Here is a 20,974-nt window from a genome sequence, read left to right on the forward strand (position 1 = left end):
TTCCTGATATTTTTTACTCGACATTCCATTTTGTCACACGGTATAATTTTTTTTTAGTCACAAAATTTTTAATTGAGTGAATTACTACATTTTACCTAACCTTTCCCTTAAATTTGGACATTTCGTTTATTTTCAATTTTGTGATGTTACAAATAACACTTTTACAAGTATCTTTGTGAAGGTAGCTCATTCCAGATATTATATAAATTACATTGCAATAGAATAAAGCACTATAAGTAGGTTATTTGAGTCAATGAATATGAGTATTTTTTGTGGTCAAAATATTGATGTCAAGGTTTTTTTTCAAAAGAGGTTTATCCCACTTTACATTATTATCACACTTTGTTAAAGTTTCAATTTTACTTAGCCCCACCAGCATTGGATATAAGTTCTTGTTTTTCCTTTGATTTACAACTATTTTTTCTTGAAGTTATCCTCATGTTCTATTAATAGCTATTCTTTTACTTCCTTCCAAATAGTGCCCAAATGTATTCATCAAGCTGTCTATTTTCTTTGGTTTAGGGAATTGAGTTACTTTTTTGAATCATAAATTGACAGCAGGGCTGCAATACTTATAAAAGATATACATATAAATCTCACACTCATAGATATCTTATCTCAAATAAATAAGTGCCCTATGTATAGAGAAGAAATCTCTAGAAAATATTGCTGAATTATAATGGAGGAAGTGCCCATACCACGTAATAGCTTTAACCAGGAAAAAGAAATCTCCCCAAGAAAATTTGTGAGACAACATTTATTACTATTATTAACTTATTTATTCACCCAACAAATTAATATTGAACATTTTGTAGGTGTCAGGCCTTCTTGTCAAAGATAAACAAAACCAGACACTAGTTAAAATGGTAAGGACAGATTTTAATCAATAATACACTGATTATGCACATATACTTCTATTTGTACAGAGGTGACTAGGTGTTTTCAGGAGGGAATAGACTGGGGAAACAAAAGAGAGACTTGAGCAGAGGCAAGAAGGTGAAAACTGACCCAGCATTGGTCAGCATCAGTTCCATCAGACCAGCTGTGTCTGTGAGCTGGCAATTGTCAAGAGTTAGGATTCTACCATTCCAGAAAGACTGGGAGATAGGGGCCCTATCCTTCCTGATGATTACACTTCAGAGAAATGACTTTCGGGTCCTTGAGAAAGACACCCCTGAGTTGTTGGAGATACATACACATCTCAAAGGGACAGAGGAAGGATTCCCCATTGTAAGCCCTTTTTAGTAAATGTCCTAAGAAAGAGTGAGCAGGGACCTGTCTTCAGGTGTTGGCTAGAGCGAACAGTAAATTCTTTTGGCAGCTTGGAGTTTGTTTTTCAGGCTGACACTTTAAGAGGGCAGATGCCTTAATGATCCCCTTTTTTAGGGTATTCTAGGGATGTGGCCTTGAACTGTTAGGAATTATGTTCATGTTTGTTCAAGTTTTTTAATGGAGAAGTGGGTGGAAGGGGATGGACAAAATGATTTGTGCTGAAAATTTGCAGTTTTTATAGGTCAAGGCTTCAGTAAAGAACAGAGCTCACTGGAGGCCAACACAAATTTGGTCAAGGAGAGGATCCTTGTCAGTCATTTCAGCTCTGATAATGTATCATAGTATACCCAGAAAGACAAGATTGTGGACTTTCCTGCTACTCTCCCTTTAGGAGGAAGAATGTGTGAGAATGAACAAGGAAACAAATAAATGAGGTTATTATAGATTGCAGTAAGTGCCTTTAAGGAAATGAGTATATAATGAGATAGAATGATTAGAAGAGACACTTTAGATAAAGAAATCAGTAAGGTTTGTCTGAGCTGACATTTGAGTTGAGATCAAAGTTTGAGGGAAATTCAGGCCTGTAAAGAACTAGTAGAAGCATATTTCAGAAAGAAGAAACAGAACATCCAGTGGTGTGAGATGGGAAAAAGGTTAGCGTGATTGGGCTACAGAAAGTGGAGCCTGTTCCCCAAGGGGCACGTGGAAAGGAGCACTGGCTACACAACTGGAAGTGCCCAGTGCAAAATGAAACTGGGGGGGGCCCTTGTTTAACAATTATTAAGACTTCCAAAGTGGCAACATCAGAGCAGTAAATCAAGTTCAAGGCCCTTCGGATTGTAGGGCCCTGTGCAACTGCATAGGTCCAATATATTTGAAGCCCACCCTGAGACTGGGAAAGAGGTGGGTGTAACCAGGGAACAGAAAGAAACCGGGACAAATTTGACGAAAGAGAAACAATAGTAGAAGATGGAATTAAAAAGAAAGGCAACTATCAGATTGTATAGAACCCCAGGGATCATTGTAAGGAATTTGGATTGGGGAAAAATATCATAGTAATATTTACATGAGTAGCTATTATAGAAATTTAGAAAGCTGATTATAAAATGCTACTATCAAAATATCATAAAGTAAATATATGTTGTTATAGTAAAGATATATAAAATTACTCTTTTTCTTGGTCTTAAACGTATAATAATTCTTAATGGCTTTACAAAATACCCAAACAATTTGAAACCCACATATCTTCATCAGTTGTCATCCAGTGGGTTCATGCTTAAGAATCACTGATACACATTTGAATTCCACTTTCCAACTACCAATTTTAAATGAAATCTGTAAGTTACCCAAAATTGTTCTTGTTGCATAGTCTTTCAAAAGTCACTGTTACCATTTCCAAGATTGCAGCTTATCCTGCATTATACAAGGATAGCTTCATTTTTCAAGATATCCTTTGCCCATTTCTGAGGCTTTGTAGTGATCTTATCAACAGCCTACTTATAAATCATCTGTATGACAAGTCACTTTCTGCATTTGACCCTACAACTTTTTGTAAAATAACTAGAAGTATATATTAATTGAATCTTTTAAAAGATGCTTGCATTTAATAGCAATGAATGACCTGATTTAACTGCTTTCCGAAATTTCTTTTCGCCCACATTCTTTACATTTGCTCTACTGTTTTATTTATGGTTCATCCATCTTTTACTCAACATTTCCTAAAGTCATTTCATGTCTGCCTTAGTAAATGAACTCAAGTGTGGATTTGTTCAGGACAGTGATAATAAGCTGCACTTGAGTGTTAAATGGATCAGACTTTTCCATATGGACCTTGATGTTTACATTCCTCAGAGTGTGTCTCCCTTTTTGGTTAAGAAGATGCTCCAGTCACCTTACTGACTTCATCTCTTTCCTTTTCAAAGTCCTTTACAGCTGACTCTGAATGTTTCTATTTTTAAGAGCTTTCTGCAATTTGGAAACCTTATTTTAAATCCACAATACACCCTAAATATTTTGCCAATATATCTGCTTATAATTTATGGTAATGTTTGCCTTTAGCTGTAAGAAGACTAATGGTATATAAATGAAATATCATGACTCATGAAAGTGTTTTATGATATTGATAATTTATATATATATAAATTATCTGAAGAAATGTAGCAGAATTTTTATTTCTCTAGGAAATTACTTTTTGTCTTATTTCCCCCTACTATTCTATAATCCAAATTTGTACATTTAAGAATTATTTGGGTTGATTCCAAGTCTTTGCTATTGTGAATAGTGCCGCAATAAACATACGTGTGCATGTGTCTTTATAGCAGCATGATTTATAATCCTTTGGGTATATACCCAGTAATGGGATGGCTGGGTCATATGGTACATCTAGTTCTAGATCCTTGAGGAATCGCCATACTGTTTTCCATAATGGCTGAACTAGTTTACAATCCCACCAACAGTGTAAAAGTGTTCCTATTTCTCCACATCCTCTCCAGCACCTGTTGTTTCCTGACTTTTTAATGATTGCCATTCTAACTGGTGTGAGATGGTATCTCATTGTGGTTTTGATTTGCATTTCTCTGATGGCCAGTGATGATGAGCATTTTTTCATGTGTCTGTTGGCTGTATGAATGTCTTCTTTTGAGAAATGTCTGTTCATATCCTTTGCCCACTTTTTGATGGGGTTGTTTGTTTTATTCTTGTAAATTTGTTTGAGTTCTTTGTAGGTTCTGGATATTAGCCCTTTGTCTGATGAGTAGATTGCAAAAATTTTCTCCCATTCTGTAGGTTGCCTGTTCACTCTGATGGTAGTTTCTTTTGCTGTGCAGAAGCTCTTTAGTTTAATGAGATCCCATTTGTCAATTTTGGCTTTTGTTGCCGTTGCTTTTGGTGTTTTAGACATGAAGTCTTTGCCCATGCCTATGTCCTGAATGGTACTACCTAGGTTTTCCTCTAGGGTTTTTATGGTATTAGGTCTAACATTTAAGTCTCTAATCCATCTTGAATTAATTTTTGTATAAGGAATAAGGAAAGGATCCAGTTTCAGCTTTCTACTTAGGGCTAGCCAATTTTCCCAGCACCATTTATTAAATAGGGAATCCTTTCCCCATTTCTTGTTTCTCTCAGGTTTGTCAAAGATCAGATGGCTGTAGATGTGTGGTATTATTTCTGAGGACTCTGTTCTGTTCCATTGGTCTATATCTCTGTTTTGGTACCAGTACCATGCTGTTTTGGTTACTGTAGCCTTGTAGTATAGTTTGAAGTCAGGTAGCGTGATGCCTCCAGCTTTGTTCTTTTGACTTAGGATTGTCTTGGAGATGCGGGCTCCTTTTTGGTTCCATATGAACTTTAAAGCAGTTTTTACCAATTCTGTGAAGAAACTCGTTTGTAGCTTGATGGAGATGGCATTGAATCTATAAATAACCTTGGGCAGTATGGCAATTTTCATGATATTGATTCTTCCTCTTCATGAGCATGGTATGTTCTTTCATTTGTTTGTGTCCTCTTTTATTTCACTGAGCAGTGGTTTGTAGTTCTCCTTGAAGAGGTCCTTTACATCCCTTGTAATTTGGATTCCTAGGTATTTTATTCTCTTTGAAACAATTGTGAATGGAAGTTCATTCATGATTTGGCTCTCTGTTTGTCTGTTACTGGTGTATAAGAATGCTTGTGATTTTTGCACATTAATTTTGTATCCTGAGACTTTGCTGAAGTTGCTTATCAGCTTAAGGAGATTTTGATTTTTGGAATCAACCCAAATGTCCATCAGTGACAGGTTGGATTAAGAAAATGTGGCACATATACACCATGGAATACTATGCAGCCATAAAAAAGGATGAGTTTGTGTCCTTTGTAGGGACATGGATGCAGCTGGAAACCATTATTCTTAGCAAACTATCAGAAGAACAGAAAACCAAACACCGCATGTTCTCACTCATAGGTGGGAACTGAACAATGAGATCACTTGGACTCGGGAAGGGGAACATCACACACTGGGGCCTATCATGGGGAGGGGGGAGGGGGGAGGGATTGCATTGGGAGTTAGACCTGATGTAAATAACGAGTTGATGGGTGCTGATGAGTTGATGGGTGCAGCACAGCAACATGGCACAAGTATACATATGTAACAAACCTGCACATTATGCACATGTACCCTAGAACTTAAAGTATAATAATAATAAAAAAATATAAATAAATAAATAAATAATTATTTCATTAAGCTTAATAAGAGTTGATCTTCAAGAGACAGCATGACACAGATGATATTTAATGCCTGTCATCATTCTGTCTCCATATGTCCAAATCCTACCTTCTCACAAAAACGGCTCACCTCCCACTTTGTGTGTGAAATCTCCCCCAGATCCTCCAGTTTTACCCTCATCAAAGCACTTAGTTCAGAGGGCTCTGCCAATAGCCTCTACTTTACCAATTAACTTTTGATTCTATGTTCCCTTGTATCATTTTCTAACTGTGCAGTGTTTTTGTCTTCTCAATTATCTTTTTACCTCCTTGAGGACTGGGATGACTTTTATACTTTTCTCCCTGTATTAGTTAAATTTGCCTCATAGAAGCCAAATGAGCTCATATCTGAATTTATAAATACTAATTATAGAATATTAAAGCTGGAATTAAAGCTCTAAGAGATCATCTAACTTATCTTTATTTTGAAGAAAAAACTAAGTCTTAGAGAAGGTAAGTGGTTTGTGCAAAGTGGATGGCATGGATTTAGTGGCTTAACTCCATTAGGGAAACACACACACACACACACACACACACACACACACGCAGTTGGAAAATAGGAGTTTATATATATATCCTAGCTGGAATATTATGTTTGTTGAATACCTTTTTACATACCAGGCATTTTGTTAGGAGTTGGAAATACAGAGAAAATTTCATGAAGGAAAAAAAAATACCTCTATGTGGAGAAATTCAAGACTGTAATTTTTTTAGAATGATTAAAAATCAAGACAGTAGTCATTTTTTTTTTCATATTATCCATGTACCACATCTTTGAATTCAGGGATAATTTTTTGTAAATAAATAGTTATGTCTTATATTAAGATGTTCAGATTTAAATTTTTTAATTTATGATGATTTAATTTTGTTGTGAAAATTACCCTACTCAGATCTTTAAAATCATCTTTGTTGTAAGTAACCGAAATTTAATTCAAATGAGAAACATTTTTATATGTTAGGGTATATAAAAGATAGTGTGTGGTTTTGTTTTTTGAGATGAGATCTACTCTGTTAGTGAATTTCAAGTGTATTATCTGTAGCCACATGCTGTACATTAGGTCTCCAGAATTTATTTATCATATAACTGAAAGTTTATACCCTTTGACCAGTCTCCTCTTTTCCTCCACCTCCCAGCCCCTAGTAACCACCATTCTACTCTCTGCTACTATGAACTTGACTTTTTTTTTTTTTTTTAAGATTCCACATATAAGTGAGGTCATGCAGTATTTGTCTTTCTGTATCTGGGTTATTTCACTTAGTATAATGTCCTCCAGACTCATCTAAGTCATTGCAAATAACAGGATTCCCTTTTTTTTTTTTTAATGACTGGACATATTTCACTGTATTTTCTTTATCCATTTATCTGTTATAGGATACTTAGGTTGATTCTGTATCTTGGCTATTGTGAATAATGCTGCAGTGCACATAGGAGTATAAATATCTTTTAGAGATAATGATTTTATTTTCTTTGGATATGTATCCAGAAGTGGGATTACTGGATGATGTGATAGTTCTATTTTTAATTTTTAAAAGAAACTTTAGACTGTTTTTCATAATGACTGAACCAAAGATAGTTCTTCTTTAAATTGGAGAGTTCTTCTTTAAATTTCACATGATTTATAAAAGTTCATACAGTTGCCAACAGTGAGAGAGAACTGGATAGGGTTAAATACTAAGAAGAATGGAAAATGTTTAGAATAGCTACTAGGGTCAATCATGAGTCACACAAAGATGAGTAAACTGATTGCTACCTTGCCACAGGAGTGCAGCTGAGGTTAATTGGCAAGGATTTGTAGTTTATGACTCCATCATTGCTCAGCAGCTTTGGAATTAAAAGATGAAAAGTATATTTGAAGGCCAAAGGAGTGAAAAATTCAAAGATGTTAATGATACTGTGGTTGATTTGAGGTATCCTCATGCTGAAGAAATCTCGTGGTGGGATAAAGGGCTGGAGATCAAGATGATGGGGAAAGAAGAGGTTTATTTATAATATAAGAAGTAAGAAGAAGAGTCAGAAGATTCCAGTCAGTGAGAGATTTTTTCAAGTTAGAGATTTTGGACTAAAAGCTGTTTTAAGTTATGATGAGGCCTGGGGTATGGCCACACCCCAATGTGTGACTGAAGTAGGACACAGAAGGTTCTAGAAATGAGACGGCTTTTAGAAAGTCATCACTGCATCTCTAGAATTGAAGTGACAGACAGGTGATAGCCCTGTCTGGCATTGTAACATCAAAGGAGAGGGGAAGGGCACATTGGCTTTAGTAGATGAAGCTTAGGGGAAAAGGGTGTTTAGGAGAGAAAAAAAAAGTATTTTCTTCCCATCTTAGTTTCATAGTTGAGGCTCCTGTAACAAAAGATAGATTAACAAGAGAAGTGCATACAAATTGATTTATTATAAATTTTACATTACATGGAAGCCTTCATCAGGAAGAGAAGACCCAAAGAAACATGGAAGCCTGTGTATTTTTATGCTTAGGTTTGATGAAGAGTGGACAGTTGTGTAAAAGTATGATTGAATAAGAAGATATGACCTAATGCTAATGAACTAGGGGAACTTAGCAAGGCCTGTTTGTTTGGATTCTTCTCTGTGTCCTCCTGTCTTCAGTGATAAGGATGTTTCTTCCCTCCAGGAATAAGGAGGGCACCTCTCGATTAAGGGTCTTATGACCCTTTAGGTAAGAAGCGTGGGAGAAGGTCAGAGAGATCTTGCTACATCTGCTGTTCTCCTAATGTGCCATATTTGGAGGTAGTGTGTCCTGAACTCTCACCAAGTGTAAACATCCTTTTCTCTTGGTTTTTATGAAAGAGAGATTATACAGCCACTAACGAAAAACATTATATGGGAGATGGCATTATCCTGGGAGCATCAGGACTGATTCAAGGAGGTAGGTTGAAATAGTAATTATGAAGAAGATGTAAGGGAATGTGTTAAAGAACACAGAATCCACTGTAATGAAGAAAGAAAGGTAGATAGGCTGTGTGCATATGGTGAGGTACAGTAACCCCATCCATGGAGAGAAAATGTGAAATAGAGCAAGGTAATGGAGGAAATAGTAAAAGGAAAGAAGGAGGAAATAAGCAAGGAAAGGTTAGCCAGGATAGAAAGGTGGTTTGAGAGACATGTTTGCTCAGGGAGAAGAGATGGGATATTTGCAGAATTTTGTAGTTTGAAAGGTCAACAGCATCAGCTACTTCCAGCATTTCAATTGCAAGGGTAGATTCATTGTCAGTGTCATAGTTCAATTGCTGAGCTTTACATAGGACTAGTTTGTACTGGTAACTTCGATGAGTTTAGTGAGAAGAGGCGACGACAAGAAAAAAATACCTCGATGAGAAGCAGCATATTAAATTAATACCACTCAAAAGAGATTTATTTTGCAGGTTTTAAGCAAATACAGTTGTTTTTAAAGCAAGAGGTTCAAACGTATTCTTGTTAATATTGATTAACATATAGGGAAATACGCCAAAATTACATGTTTTCCATAAGAAGAATAATATTTTCGGTGAGAAGAATTACAATTTTGTAGTAAAAAAATCAAATTTCTTTTTTAAGTTAAAAGATAAATTATGCCTTTTTTAAATGAACTATATGCCACTGGCAAAAATAAAACTCACAGACAAAAACAAAAAACAAAAAGAACAAAGAAAAAATATCTAGAAGCAGTTGTTTTGACCAATCCTGTCCACCCCTGCCAACATCAATGTACTTCGTAAGACTATCAAAATCAAATATTTTTAAAATGCTGATTCATTCTTTGGAAAGCTCTACCTTGAGTTAGGAAAGTTTGGTTTTTGGCAGTCTTGTCTCTTCAGATGTGATGTGGGGTGTTTGCCAATATACTGAAAACGCAGCATCACGGCTGTTTCTTTGACCTCAGCATCCTGAAGTGGTGTTTCAGCTTCTGCTCACCTTATGTTGTTTTCCCAGTAGGTCCAGTGCGTTTAGATTTGTCATTAGCTTTTAAGGTGAGGTTTGGGCAAAATCCATTTTACTTTGGATGACTTATCATCCTACTGATTCTTGACTCCTTGGTGATTCTGCTAATGCTAATTTTTTTAGCTTCATATTTTTTCATTAGGACTTGAAAGTCTCTGAGCTTTCCTTACTGATTGCATCCTATCCATGGAATTCAAATGTGTCTGAATTTCAACTTGTTGAAATCATTGAAACTTAAATTAAAAACTGAGAGATTGTTTTATAGTTTTTTAAAAAAAAACCTGTTAAGAATGTCTTTAAAATAAGGCTTGTGATAATGAAATGTACCGCTTAGCAGTATGCGTACACCAGTTGGGACTACTGATTTCTATATTTAAGAAGTAACTCTTGCTAATGAGGGTGCTGTTGAACAATGATTTTAGCACTTGTGCATGATCCAAATGATAATGTTTAATTATTCTGCTTCTGTGCCAAATGACTGTGTTTTTTTTTAATATATAACCTTGATTTACCTCTTTGTAAGTCCTTGGTTTCCTCTGTATGTAACTTATTCGTATTTGTAATTGACAGTTTAAATCCACTGTTCAGAGCATTAAGGAATTAGTTAATACTGATATCTCAAGTTAAGAAGTGGCCACCCAAAAAAATTGTTGGGAGAATTAAAACAAATATTTTTTGTTTTGTTTTGTTTCTTTTTTTGTGGTTCTTTATCTTGTTTTGTTTAAATTGTTTGGTAATTAGAAGTTATGTGTTACAGGATTTAGCTTATTTGGTAGCATTGTAAATAGTTTCCTTTTGTGTGCTGCTTTGTGGGTCTTCAGGGATAATAGTAAGAGTCCTTTGAGCTGACCTAGTAAAGCCGTTTATTCAAGGATCACTTGATTATGAATACTGGGGGGGGGGGGGGGGTTAGCTTTTCTACATTCTAGATTCTTCTATACCTTATCCTTGCTGCTCCTTGTGATACATATTAGTGAAAAGGGAACTTTCAGCCATATATTAATGCTTTTGAAGTTCAGTAGTGCATAGACTTCAGCATAAAGTAAGATTATACACTTTGCAACATGAACAGGGACATATAGAAGGATACACATGCATTCATATAGAGATACACAAACTCAAGGAAAAGATACAGTAACTCTAAATTACGTCCCATGTGAAGTATCTATATTTGTTCTCTATCAAGGATAAAATGTCAAGAAAATTTAAAATTTCCTAACTGTATTTTGGTTGGTAAAATACAATCTCAAAAGTAAAAAATTATTTGATTTTGCCTTACAAGTGATTTTCTTTAGGGTTTTTCTTTAGGGTTTTGCTACAAATAGATGTATCATAGGGTCGATTTCATAGTTCAGTGATACTTTCCATATTTTATTCATTTATATTAGTTGGTGGAGAACAAGTAAAAAATTGATTAATTCTTATTATACAGGTAAATTTTCATTGTCTTACGGCTACTTAATAGCAGTACAGTGGAGTAAAGTACATTTTCAGAATTCACATGCCCACTTGTCTGTGTAGGTTCAGTTCTAAAATGTTTTTCACAGTGAGTCACCATCATTAGCTTTCCAGAAATGACAGTTTGAAGGACAACCCTAATTTGTATATGTGAATTTTTATGTGCTTGTTGAAAATCAGTCCAGAGGCATATGGGGAAGATGGTGGTAGCATGGCTTCAGAGTTTTTTCATATCTTTTGCCTTTGCCATTTTCCTTCCATTTCTAAAGTAGTTACATTTATAAAGACATTTGTAAAGAGAACGGCTAGACAGCAAAACTAAAATGTACAATGTTTGCAACCAAACTAGATGACAAGAGAGATCCAAAATAAATCCAGGTGGCGACAAGCCACCACCAGCCACAAAACGTACAAGACATCACTGCCTGTATGAGAGGAAAGAGAAGGAAGTAAGGGTGCCTAAGAACTGCATAGCCCCCAAAATAGGCAACAGATATTTAATGGAAAGCTGGCTTTAGAGCAGCGCTAAACCTGGAAGGGTTTCGCCATGCACAGAGACTAGGGTAAAAAGGTGTGACATTTCTAGAATGCTCTTGCCTGCTCTGGGCTCTCAGACTGGACCTATCAGGACTTCCTGCTAGAAAGAAGGTCTCACGCTGAGCAAAACTTCTGGGAACAGAATCAACATGGAGCATTTCAAGGCAACAATAATGAAAGGAGAAGGCCTAGTCCAAAATGTGCATGTGTGCTGGTAGAGGGTCTGGGGGAACAGGACCAGGAAATCCCAAACTCAAGTACTGCTATGAATGGAATGTATATATCTCCCAAAAATTCATGGGTTGAAATCTAGCGTGATAGTGTTAGGAGATGGGGCCTTGGAAGCGATTAGGTCATGAGGATGGAGCTGTCATGAATGAAATTAGTGCATTCATAAAAGTGACCCCAGGGAGCTTTCTCTTCCCTTCCACCATGGGAGGACACAGTGAGAAGACGGCTGTATATGACCCAGGAAGCAGACTCACTGGACAACAAATCTGCCAATCCTTTGATCTTGGACTTGGCAGTCTCCAGAACTGTGAAAGATAAATTCCTGCTGTTTAATTTAAGCCACTCAGTCTATAGTATTCTGTTATAGCAGACTGAATAGATTAAGACACATACTGTAATTGTAAATACCACACAAAAGCAAAAAAAGAGGAATCTCTGTAAAGTTTAGAAAAGCTTTCCTCAATCTCACTTCATTATAAAAGCTTAGGAAAATTAATTATACAACCAAAAAAAAAAAAAAAAAAAAATGAGGCACAAAAGTATCAAGACCAAATCTCATATAATGCAATTTTAAGAAAAAGAGATAAGGAACAAAATTATATTGTGACAAATAAAGCATGCCAGTGTAACTACTTTATGAATGGGGGGAAAATAGAAAAGTGAATCTATATTTTAATGTTTTCACTAATCATATGAATGGTAGTATTGGTATTAGTGTTCTAAGACTATTATGTACGTAATACGAAAAAAAGCAAATGAATAATTCTGGGATTGTCTAGGTCCTTCATCTCTTGTGTCCTTGAGAACCAGATTTTTGGTTTTGAAAAAATGAGTTAAGTTAAATCAGAAATTTGAATTTAAATCATCAATGTAACTTCAAGAGAAATTTCACCTTCAAATGCATATTTCCCAGCTCTGTGCAATGAAAAAGCCTATTAACACTGAAAAGGCCTAAAAGGTGTGCTTGGAACATCTTGTAATAGTAGCTAATAAGGAAGCTGTTGAAGACTGTTAGAGTCACATTAAAAGTTGCCAACTTGAACTTGATGTTCAATAATGAGAATTGCAATAGATTGAAGTCCATCAAATACATTACAATCTTTGAGTTCCTCATGATATTTAAAATGAACAAAAGCATTGATCAGCTTTGGAAAATGATAAAAAACCATTTCGAGATATTGAAAATTAGTCAACACAGTCAAACATTTATCCTGACTTTTCTAAATGAGCTGTACCACAGAGTACCTAAATGTTAGACGTGGTGATGTTTCTTTATAAAAGTATGTATTAGGCAGGGTTCTCTAGAGGGTCAGAACTAATAGGATAGATGTGTATATGAACGGGAATTTAGTAAGGAGTACTTACTCACATGATCACAAGGTAAAGTCCCACAGTAGGCTGTCTGCAAGCTGAAGAGCAAGGAAGACAGTTCGAGTCTCCAAACCTCAAAAGTAGGGAAGCTGACAGTGCAGCCTTCAGTCTGTGGCTGAAGGCCCCAGAGCCCCTGGCAAACTACTGGTCTAAGAGTCTAAAAGTTGAAGAACCTAGAGTTTATGTTCAAGGGCAGGAAGCATCCAGCATGGAAAAAGATGAAGGCTAGAAGACTCAGCAAGTCTGCTCTTCCATCTTCTCCTGCCTACTTTATTCTAGCCATACTGGCATCTGATTAGATGGTACCCACTGATTAGATGGTACCCACCCAGTTTGATGGTGTATCGTCCTCTCCCAGTCCACTGACTCAAATGTTAATCTCCTTTGGCAACACCCTCACAGACACACCCAGGAATAGTACTTTGCATCCCTCAATCCAATCAAGTTGACACTCAATATTAACAATCACAAAGTATTCTAATAATACATGAAAAATGAATGATAGGATGACACCATTTTGCAATTCCCAATGAATGGATATGGACACTTAGCATGAACAGCTGCTAAGATCACGTAAGAGAGATGACAGCTATTATGTGCCTCCTATAACACTGCCAAATACCACTAATTGTCTTGACAAAAGTCTGATGCATTATCTGGATAAAGTTGCAGATTTGCAGGAGGTTATCAAGAGGACAGACAAAAGTGCTGAACTGTACCAAAAATAGACATTCTGTAAAACCCAGACTCTGGAAAATTCTGCAGGTCAAATTGAGTTTTCCAACAGACAAACTGTAGGGAAATGGCAGGTGTGGAGGAGGGATCTGTAAATTAAAAGTGATTTAAAATATATCAGATTTTTTTAAAATGAGCAAAACCAGTTAAGGATAGACATTGGAGTGATAAAACTATTTTTAAAACATAATTCAAGTTATGAACTACTTCAGAAAATGAAGTTGATGGTAATAATGGAGAGAGGAAGATAATTGTCCCTGAAAGGGGTTCTCGAATGTGCAGCAGTGTTCTGTTTTCCGACTGAGGTGGTATATTGATAATATTTCATTAAGCCATACATTTTTGTGTAAATATTTTGTTTCACTTTAAGATAAAAAGAATTATAAAAATAAATCAGTCTAGCCACCAAAACTTTACGAATGGCTATCTCTGGATGGTCAAATAGCTGGCAATTTTTTATTTTTATTCCTTCATGTATATTTTATTTTTCTTTCTAGTTGTACTGACACCAAATATGTGTTACATATGCCATTTAAATATTTTTTAAGTAGCTGGGACTGCAGGCACATGCTATCCTGCCTAGCATTTTTTCTTTAATTTTTTTTTTTTTTTTTTTTTTTTTTTTTTTTTTTTTTTTTTTTTTTTTTTAGAGAGACGGGGTTTTGCCATGTTGCTCAGGCTGGTCTCGAACTCCTGAGGTCGAACAATCTACCCTCCTTGGCCTCGCAAAGTGCTGGGATTACAGGTGTGAGCCACTGCATCCAGCCTATTTATAAAATGACATTTTAATACAATTTTTTAAAAAACCAACCACATGTCATCTAAGCAGTACTTTATTTAATATGAAGGAAAAATTTAGGATGCAATATTAGATATTTTAGTCAATGGCGATGGATTCTTTCTCTTTCAAAACTTGAAACAGTTCCATTTTTCTAAAGACTCAGGTTTTCAGAAACATTTTTTTCCTTACTGAACTTGGTTGGAGTCCATCAAAGGCTTAGTGTGAGTTTACTTAGGCTTCAAAAATCTGATGATAATCTCCTGAGAGGCCATGATGGTTAAATAAGATTGAAGGAAAACAATTTATAAGGTGCAAGGTCCTATGCTAACATGTTACCCTTGTGTTTGATCTAATGGGATCTGCAAAATCTGTTCTCCTTTTCTTACAGGAATAAACAGAAACCGAATCTTCCAAGAAATGCATTTAAAATGTTGGGTAATTTGTGTAGTAATGAGTGTTCCTTTCAATTTTATCTTTCTATTGTAATATCAAAAGTTATTTGCTTAAAAATTAGAAAAATGTATTGTACCTAGTGTAAAGATAGAGTTGAGTTTGGTTACATTTATTATGGTAAGTGGGTGGTTCTCTTTTTTTCTTTGTTTCTTTCTTTTTCTTTTTTTCTAAACAAACCATTACTTTAGCATTTTAAAATAGAAAAATATTAGGTACTACCATTATATAATAAAAATCGGACCAAGTATATATAAATGTTTTAACATTTTCGGTGTAAAAATGGGTTAAATTCATTTTATTGGCTCTACCCCAGCTGAAGAATTACATTCTGATAACCTGAATATAATCTCTAATTCCTTGGGATGAATTGCTTTTCACTTTTTCTTTTAATATTGCATAAAGTTTGTGGCACTAGTGAGTTAATGCTCTTAGATTACAACTCTTCATGCTAGCTTTTCCCCAAGGAAATAAGCTATTTCTGAGTGAATGTGTACTATTTTAAAAAAACATATAAATATGAGTATTATTAGCAACTCTAATTTCAGTAACTGCTATAACTTTTTGGGACAGCAAGTAGTTGTTGATTATTTTGTGCATGGGATAGAGAGGGGTTGTTTTTGTTTATTGGTTGGTTTTGCTTTGGTCTTTCATGTCTTGAAAATATTTAGCTAAAGAATGTATGCTGTGGAATTGAACTTGCACTTCTGAATAATTTGTCATTTTTTCACAAACCAGATTTCATATTGGAACTCAGATATACATAAACTAGAAGAACTGATGCTAAGTAAAAGAAGCAAGTCATAAAAGACCATGTATTATATTAATTTGTTTATATGAAATGTCCAGAATAAGCAGATTCATAGAGAAAGTAGATTAATGCTTGCCACGAGTTGTGGGAGGAGAAGGGTCATGGGTACAGAGTTTCTCTTTGGGGTGATGAAAATGGTCTGTAATTGGATAGTGATGATGGTTTTTTTAACCATCAGTGGTACTGAAAACCGCTGAAGTGTAAACTGTACCATACCCTTTCTGAGGTACACTGGGTAAGGGGCCTGATGCCTTGCCCAGCTGGCCTTTTCTCCCACCCACTCACTCCACTCAGGGCTGTGAGTTGAAGACCTGAATATGGCTTGAAAGCCACTGGCCTAAGAGATCAAAACTTTTGCATTGCTAGGTATGGAGTTTACTCCCAAGTAAAAGCTGGAGTCCATTGCTCATTAAGTATTTCTCTCTATATTAACAGTGTACTAAGAGCAGACAAAGAAATAAATTGGGTCATACATACTTATCCTTACACACAGGTCTTCTTTATATATTTCTATTATGGAAACTTCTTTTTTTTTCCTTCCTTACCAAAACATTTAGGGTAAGCATATCTTTAAACTAAATTATCTGCAGTTGTGATAACCATTGCAAAAGATGTGAAAATCATTTATAGTAGATGATATATCCTTTTGGCTTTTTTCTGAAACCCAGATACTCCTTCTCTAAAAGTTTCCTTATTTGCTCCCAACTACAATCGGTTTTTTGTTGTTGTTGTTTGTTTGTTTGTTTGTTTTTCCTTTTCTGCCTGGTAAGAGCTGAATACCCTCAAATGGTCAGATCTTATAACAACCCTTTTTCCTCCACAGGGTTTCCTTGAATTATTTTTCTTTTCATGAATAGCTTTTTCTTCTGCACTTTTGCTTTGCATTTGGGAAGGCCTATATCCATATAACTGCAGATCATTATGTAGTTAATATTCAGTTATTCAGGAAAAGATTGGTCATTGTGAATCTGATGGCAAGGCCTGGTGATAGCATGGGGCTGGCACCTTGTTGCAGGTTTTTGTTTTGTCAATGTAAAAACTGATGAATTTTAAATGATAAGTAGCTGCAGCTTAATCATGCCTCATCTCTGCTTTGCAAGCCGAGAGAATCAAAAGTTCCCTTAATTATTTACTAGAAGCAGACATGTTTTGATAGAATGGGAACGGATAGAAAGTGGCAAAACTATATAGGGGTTGACTCAGAACTTAGTTGTTTTCAAAAATTGTTTGTTTTGCTTTGTTTTGCTTTTTAATTTTTGCCTGGGTGTAGTAGCTCACACCTGTAATCCCAGCACTTTGGGAATCTGAGGCAGGTGAATCACTTGAGATCAGGAGTTCCAGACCAGCCTGGCCAACATGGTGAAACTCCGTCTACTAAAAATACAAAAATTAACTGGATGTGGTTGTGCACACCTGTAGTCCCAGCTACTCAGGAGGGTGAGGCATGAGAATCTCCTGAACTTGGGAGGCAGAGGTTGTAGTGAACTGAGATCACGCCATTGCATTCCAGCTTGGGTGACAGGGCGAGACTCTGAAAAAAATAAAAAAAGTTTCTGTCCACAAAACAAGTTTCTGTGAGTCCTTGGCATGCATGTTGTGAAGGCAAAGCTGAAGGGCGGGGACAGGGAGCAGGCAGCAGGTAAGCAAATATACTTGTCACTCAGTTTCTGTGATTACAAGAAAGTTTCTCTCTCCTCCTCCTCCTCCTCCTCCTCCTCCTCCTCCTCCTCCTCCTCCTCCTCCTCCTTCTCCTTCTCCTCCTCCTCCCCCTCCTCCACCTCCTCCTCCTCCCTCTCTCTTTCTGTCTCTAAGAGGAGGTAATGAGGTATAATGAGTGGTAGGTTGAGCAGTCAAGTTGGAACCAGAGGATCATGGGCTTAAGTTCTATGCAGATAACGTAAACATTTTAAACACATCTTCAGAAGGATCACAGTTGATATCTGTATTGCAAAGAGAAACTAGAATTGTGATGTACAGTAGAAAACTGGGGCTTGGAGAACAATAGTTCATGGGATAGGATGATGGGGTAGGTGGGGTTGGGGTAGTGTTAGTCCATATCACCCTAAATGATTATCAAACTAATCATTTAGAAATACCTAAAGGAACAGTAACATTTTATACCACTATTAAAAATATAGTTCAGGTAAAATAATTATATGTCTACCTAGTTACGAAAGGACAAAGAAATCGACAGTATTCCTTCCCAAACGGAGCACCAATGTGGCCTTGCTCTTTCTTGCTTGTTTATTGTCTTTTCTTTTTCCCCACTAGAATATATGCTGGCTTGCGTGTAGCCAGCATGAGCTATATGGCTAATTTCCATTAACTCAGCTTAGTTAAAACCATATAATAGCCACAATACTCTGTCATCACTAAAGTAATAGCAAATTTAAAATTTTTTAGTGATAAGCACCAGCCAGTAGTTTGGAAAAATTTCCAAAACTAATTTTACTTTTTGGCCCAAGTTTTAAAATATTAGGGAAATGAACTAGTTATGGTTTATTTTCAACAGAGAATGAAAAATTATAAACTTATCACTGTATATATTTAGTGATGAGTTCTTATTGCCAAGTGTTTTCATGAGACTGTGCTTTATTTCAAAAATGCATAAAACTACCAAAACTGTTGACATTTAATTGCATCAATTTACATCTGCTCAGATTTTTTTATAGATAGCTATTGCCTTCCATTTTACTGAGAGAAGTGTAATTGTTTTCAACCTTATAGACAACGTCTGGGGAAGATGTACGAGACTTCACAAAGGTGCTTAAGAACAAGTTCAGGTCAAAGAAGTACTTTGCCAAACACCCTCGACTTGGTTACCTGCCTGTCCAGACAGTTCTTGAAGGTGACAACTTAGAGACGTGAGTTTGATTTTAATATTAAATCTAGTGTTAACATTTATATAAGATGTTGTCTTTTTCATGTTAATAACATGAGAAATTGTTTAATACCAATTGCATTTTAGAGGAAGTAGATTAAACGTGGAATCAGTCTTCACAACATGAATTTTTACTATTCATTTTTGACAGTGTCACAGCCAAAATTCCAATTTTAACCTTGCACATGTCCTTAACCTTTAAAAACATGTATTAATATGTCAACTTTAATACACACTGGTCATCTCTTTTGTTGGTCATCTCTTTTTCTTTTTAAAAAATACCTAAATTGTGGCATTATGTAGTCTTTCATTCTTTTATTTTCCTTTTTTTCCCCTTATGGGGTGTGTTTTACTATTTCTCGTAGTATGTTTTATACTCCTTTTGCATCTCTTTAATATCAATTTATTAATAATACTTAATCTGTTGATTCAGATATTTATGCTGAAATTCTAAAATATCACATTATGTTTCTAATCTATTTTTTATTGAAAATGAAGACAGCAAACTGAGATAGCTTCATATATTACATAAAATAGAAAAAAATTTCAATTTTAACCTTGCATGTGTCCTTAAGCTTTAAAAATATATATTAATTTGTCAAACTTAATACACAGTGGTGTCATCTTTTTTGTTGGTTATCTCCTTTTAAAAATACTTAAATTGTGGCATTATATAGTCTTTCATTCTTTTATTTATTTTCCTTTTTTTCCCTTATGGTGGGTATTTTACTATTTTTCATAGTATGTTTTATACTCTTTTTGCATGTCTTTAATATAAATTTATTAATAATAATCTGTTGATTCAGATATTTATGCTAAAATTTTAAAATACCACATTATGTTTCTAATCTATTTTTTATTGAAAATGAAGACAGCAAACTGAGATAGCTTCATATATTACATAAAATAGAAAAAATGTCTTCAAAGTGTGTAATTTGAGTTGGTTAGCATAGATGAAAGCTTCAAGATGGTGAAATTACTATGGGATTATAAAGCAAAGGGAATAAGAATTTATGGCCTGAAATGAAAAGAAAAAAACGTTTTTCAATAACCCAGAAAAAAATGCAAAGAAGTATTTTTAAGGCACTAAACAATTATGTGTTAGGATCAAAATAGATTTTAAATCTTTGAATTGCTTTTTCATACGTCAGCATAAATATTCCTGCTAAGGCCATTTTCTTGTGGTTGAATCTTGGGGAAAATGAGCTTTTATTACTAATCATCAACAGATTGCCTAGTTGTACAGCATAATGAAGCTCCAGTCAGAGAAAGACAGGGTCTCAGATGACTAGAGAAGAGAAACTCAAAAGTGTGAAGTTTTCTACTTTACAAAAAATAGAGAAAATTGTAGTAAGAAGTATACAAAATGTAAAGTGTAATTTTTGTGAAATGAAACTTTAACCTTCAAATTCATAGTTCATTTTATTTTGTACATGAGAGAAAATCAGGGAATAGTAATATTTTAGTGCATTGTAATAGTCAATGTCTCAAACATGTCAAAATAGAAGAATACTTTATTTGGTCTGCAGACCAAAATCGATTTTTAAAAAATCCCTGTAGACCTCAAACTTTGGTAAACTTATGTGCCGGTTTATCTCTTTTATTTGTGGAATGGCTAAGAAATGGAAGAAAGCCGGGCGCGGTGGCTCACGCTTGTAATCCCAGCACTTTGGGAGGCCGAGGCGGGCGGATCACAAGGTCAGGAGATCGAGACCATGGTGAAACCCCGTCTCTACTAAAAATAGAAAAAATTAGCTGGGCGCAGTGGCGGGCGCCTGTAGTCCCAGCTACTCGGGAGGCTGAGGCAGGAAAATGGCGTGAACCCGGGAGGCGGAGCTTGCAGTGAGCTGAGATTGCGCCACTGCACTCCAGCCTGGGCGACAGAGCGAGACTCCGTCTCAAAAAAAAAAAAAAAAAAGAAAAAAAAAAAAAGAAATGGAAGAAAGACCACAGCCAAAGCATAGGAGATACCTTTTTTCCTCTATAGGTAATGTCATGTGTGTGTATACAGAAAGAAATACAATGCAAATGCATATTTAGATAGGTCCATGTATAACACATACACATACAGAATGTAAGAAAAAATTTCAACTTTATGATTACTCTGCTTGGTAACAAACTATGTACACTTAAGATATATTCTTTCCACTTGATATCAAACTGTGTACAATTAAGATCTATGTCTTTCTAAACATTCCTTTGCATAGTATAATTTAGAAAAGTTGTTTTTTTTTTTTTTTTTTTTTTTGAGACAGAGTCTCGCTTTGTCGCCCA

At 35.4% G+C, this 20,974-nt stretch overlaps 1 protein-coding gene across 11 annotated transcripts in view; it reads left to right on the forward strand.

Moving 5' to 3' along the window:
* Nucleotides 1-20,974, forward strand: part of UTRN (utrophin) — a 594,041-nt gene that overhangs the window by 542,002 nt on the left and 31,065 nt on the right. For all 11 annotated transcript variants that reach the window (XM_073022551.1, XM_073022550.1, XM_073022552.1 and 8 more), the window contains one exon: nt 18,547-18,683. In XM_073022551.1, the coding sequence (XP_072878652.1) occupies nt 18,547-18,683 (137 nt within the window). The remainder of the gene's footprint in view (nt 1-18,546; nt 18,684-20,974) is intronic.

This window comes from Chlorocebus sabaeus, chromosome 13, assembly GCF_047675955.1.
Source record: "Chlorocebus sabaeus isolate Y175 chromosome 13, mChlSab1.0.hap1, whole genome shotgun sequence".
NCBI lineage: Eukaryota > Metazoa > Chordata > Mammalia > Primates > Cercopithecidae > Chlorocebus > Chlorocebus sabaeus.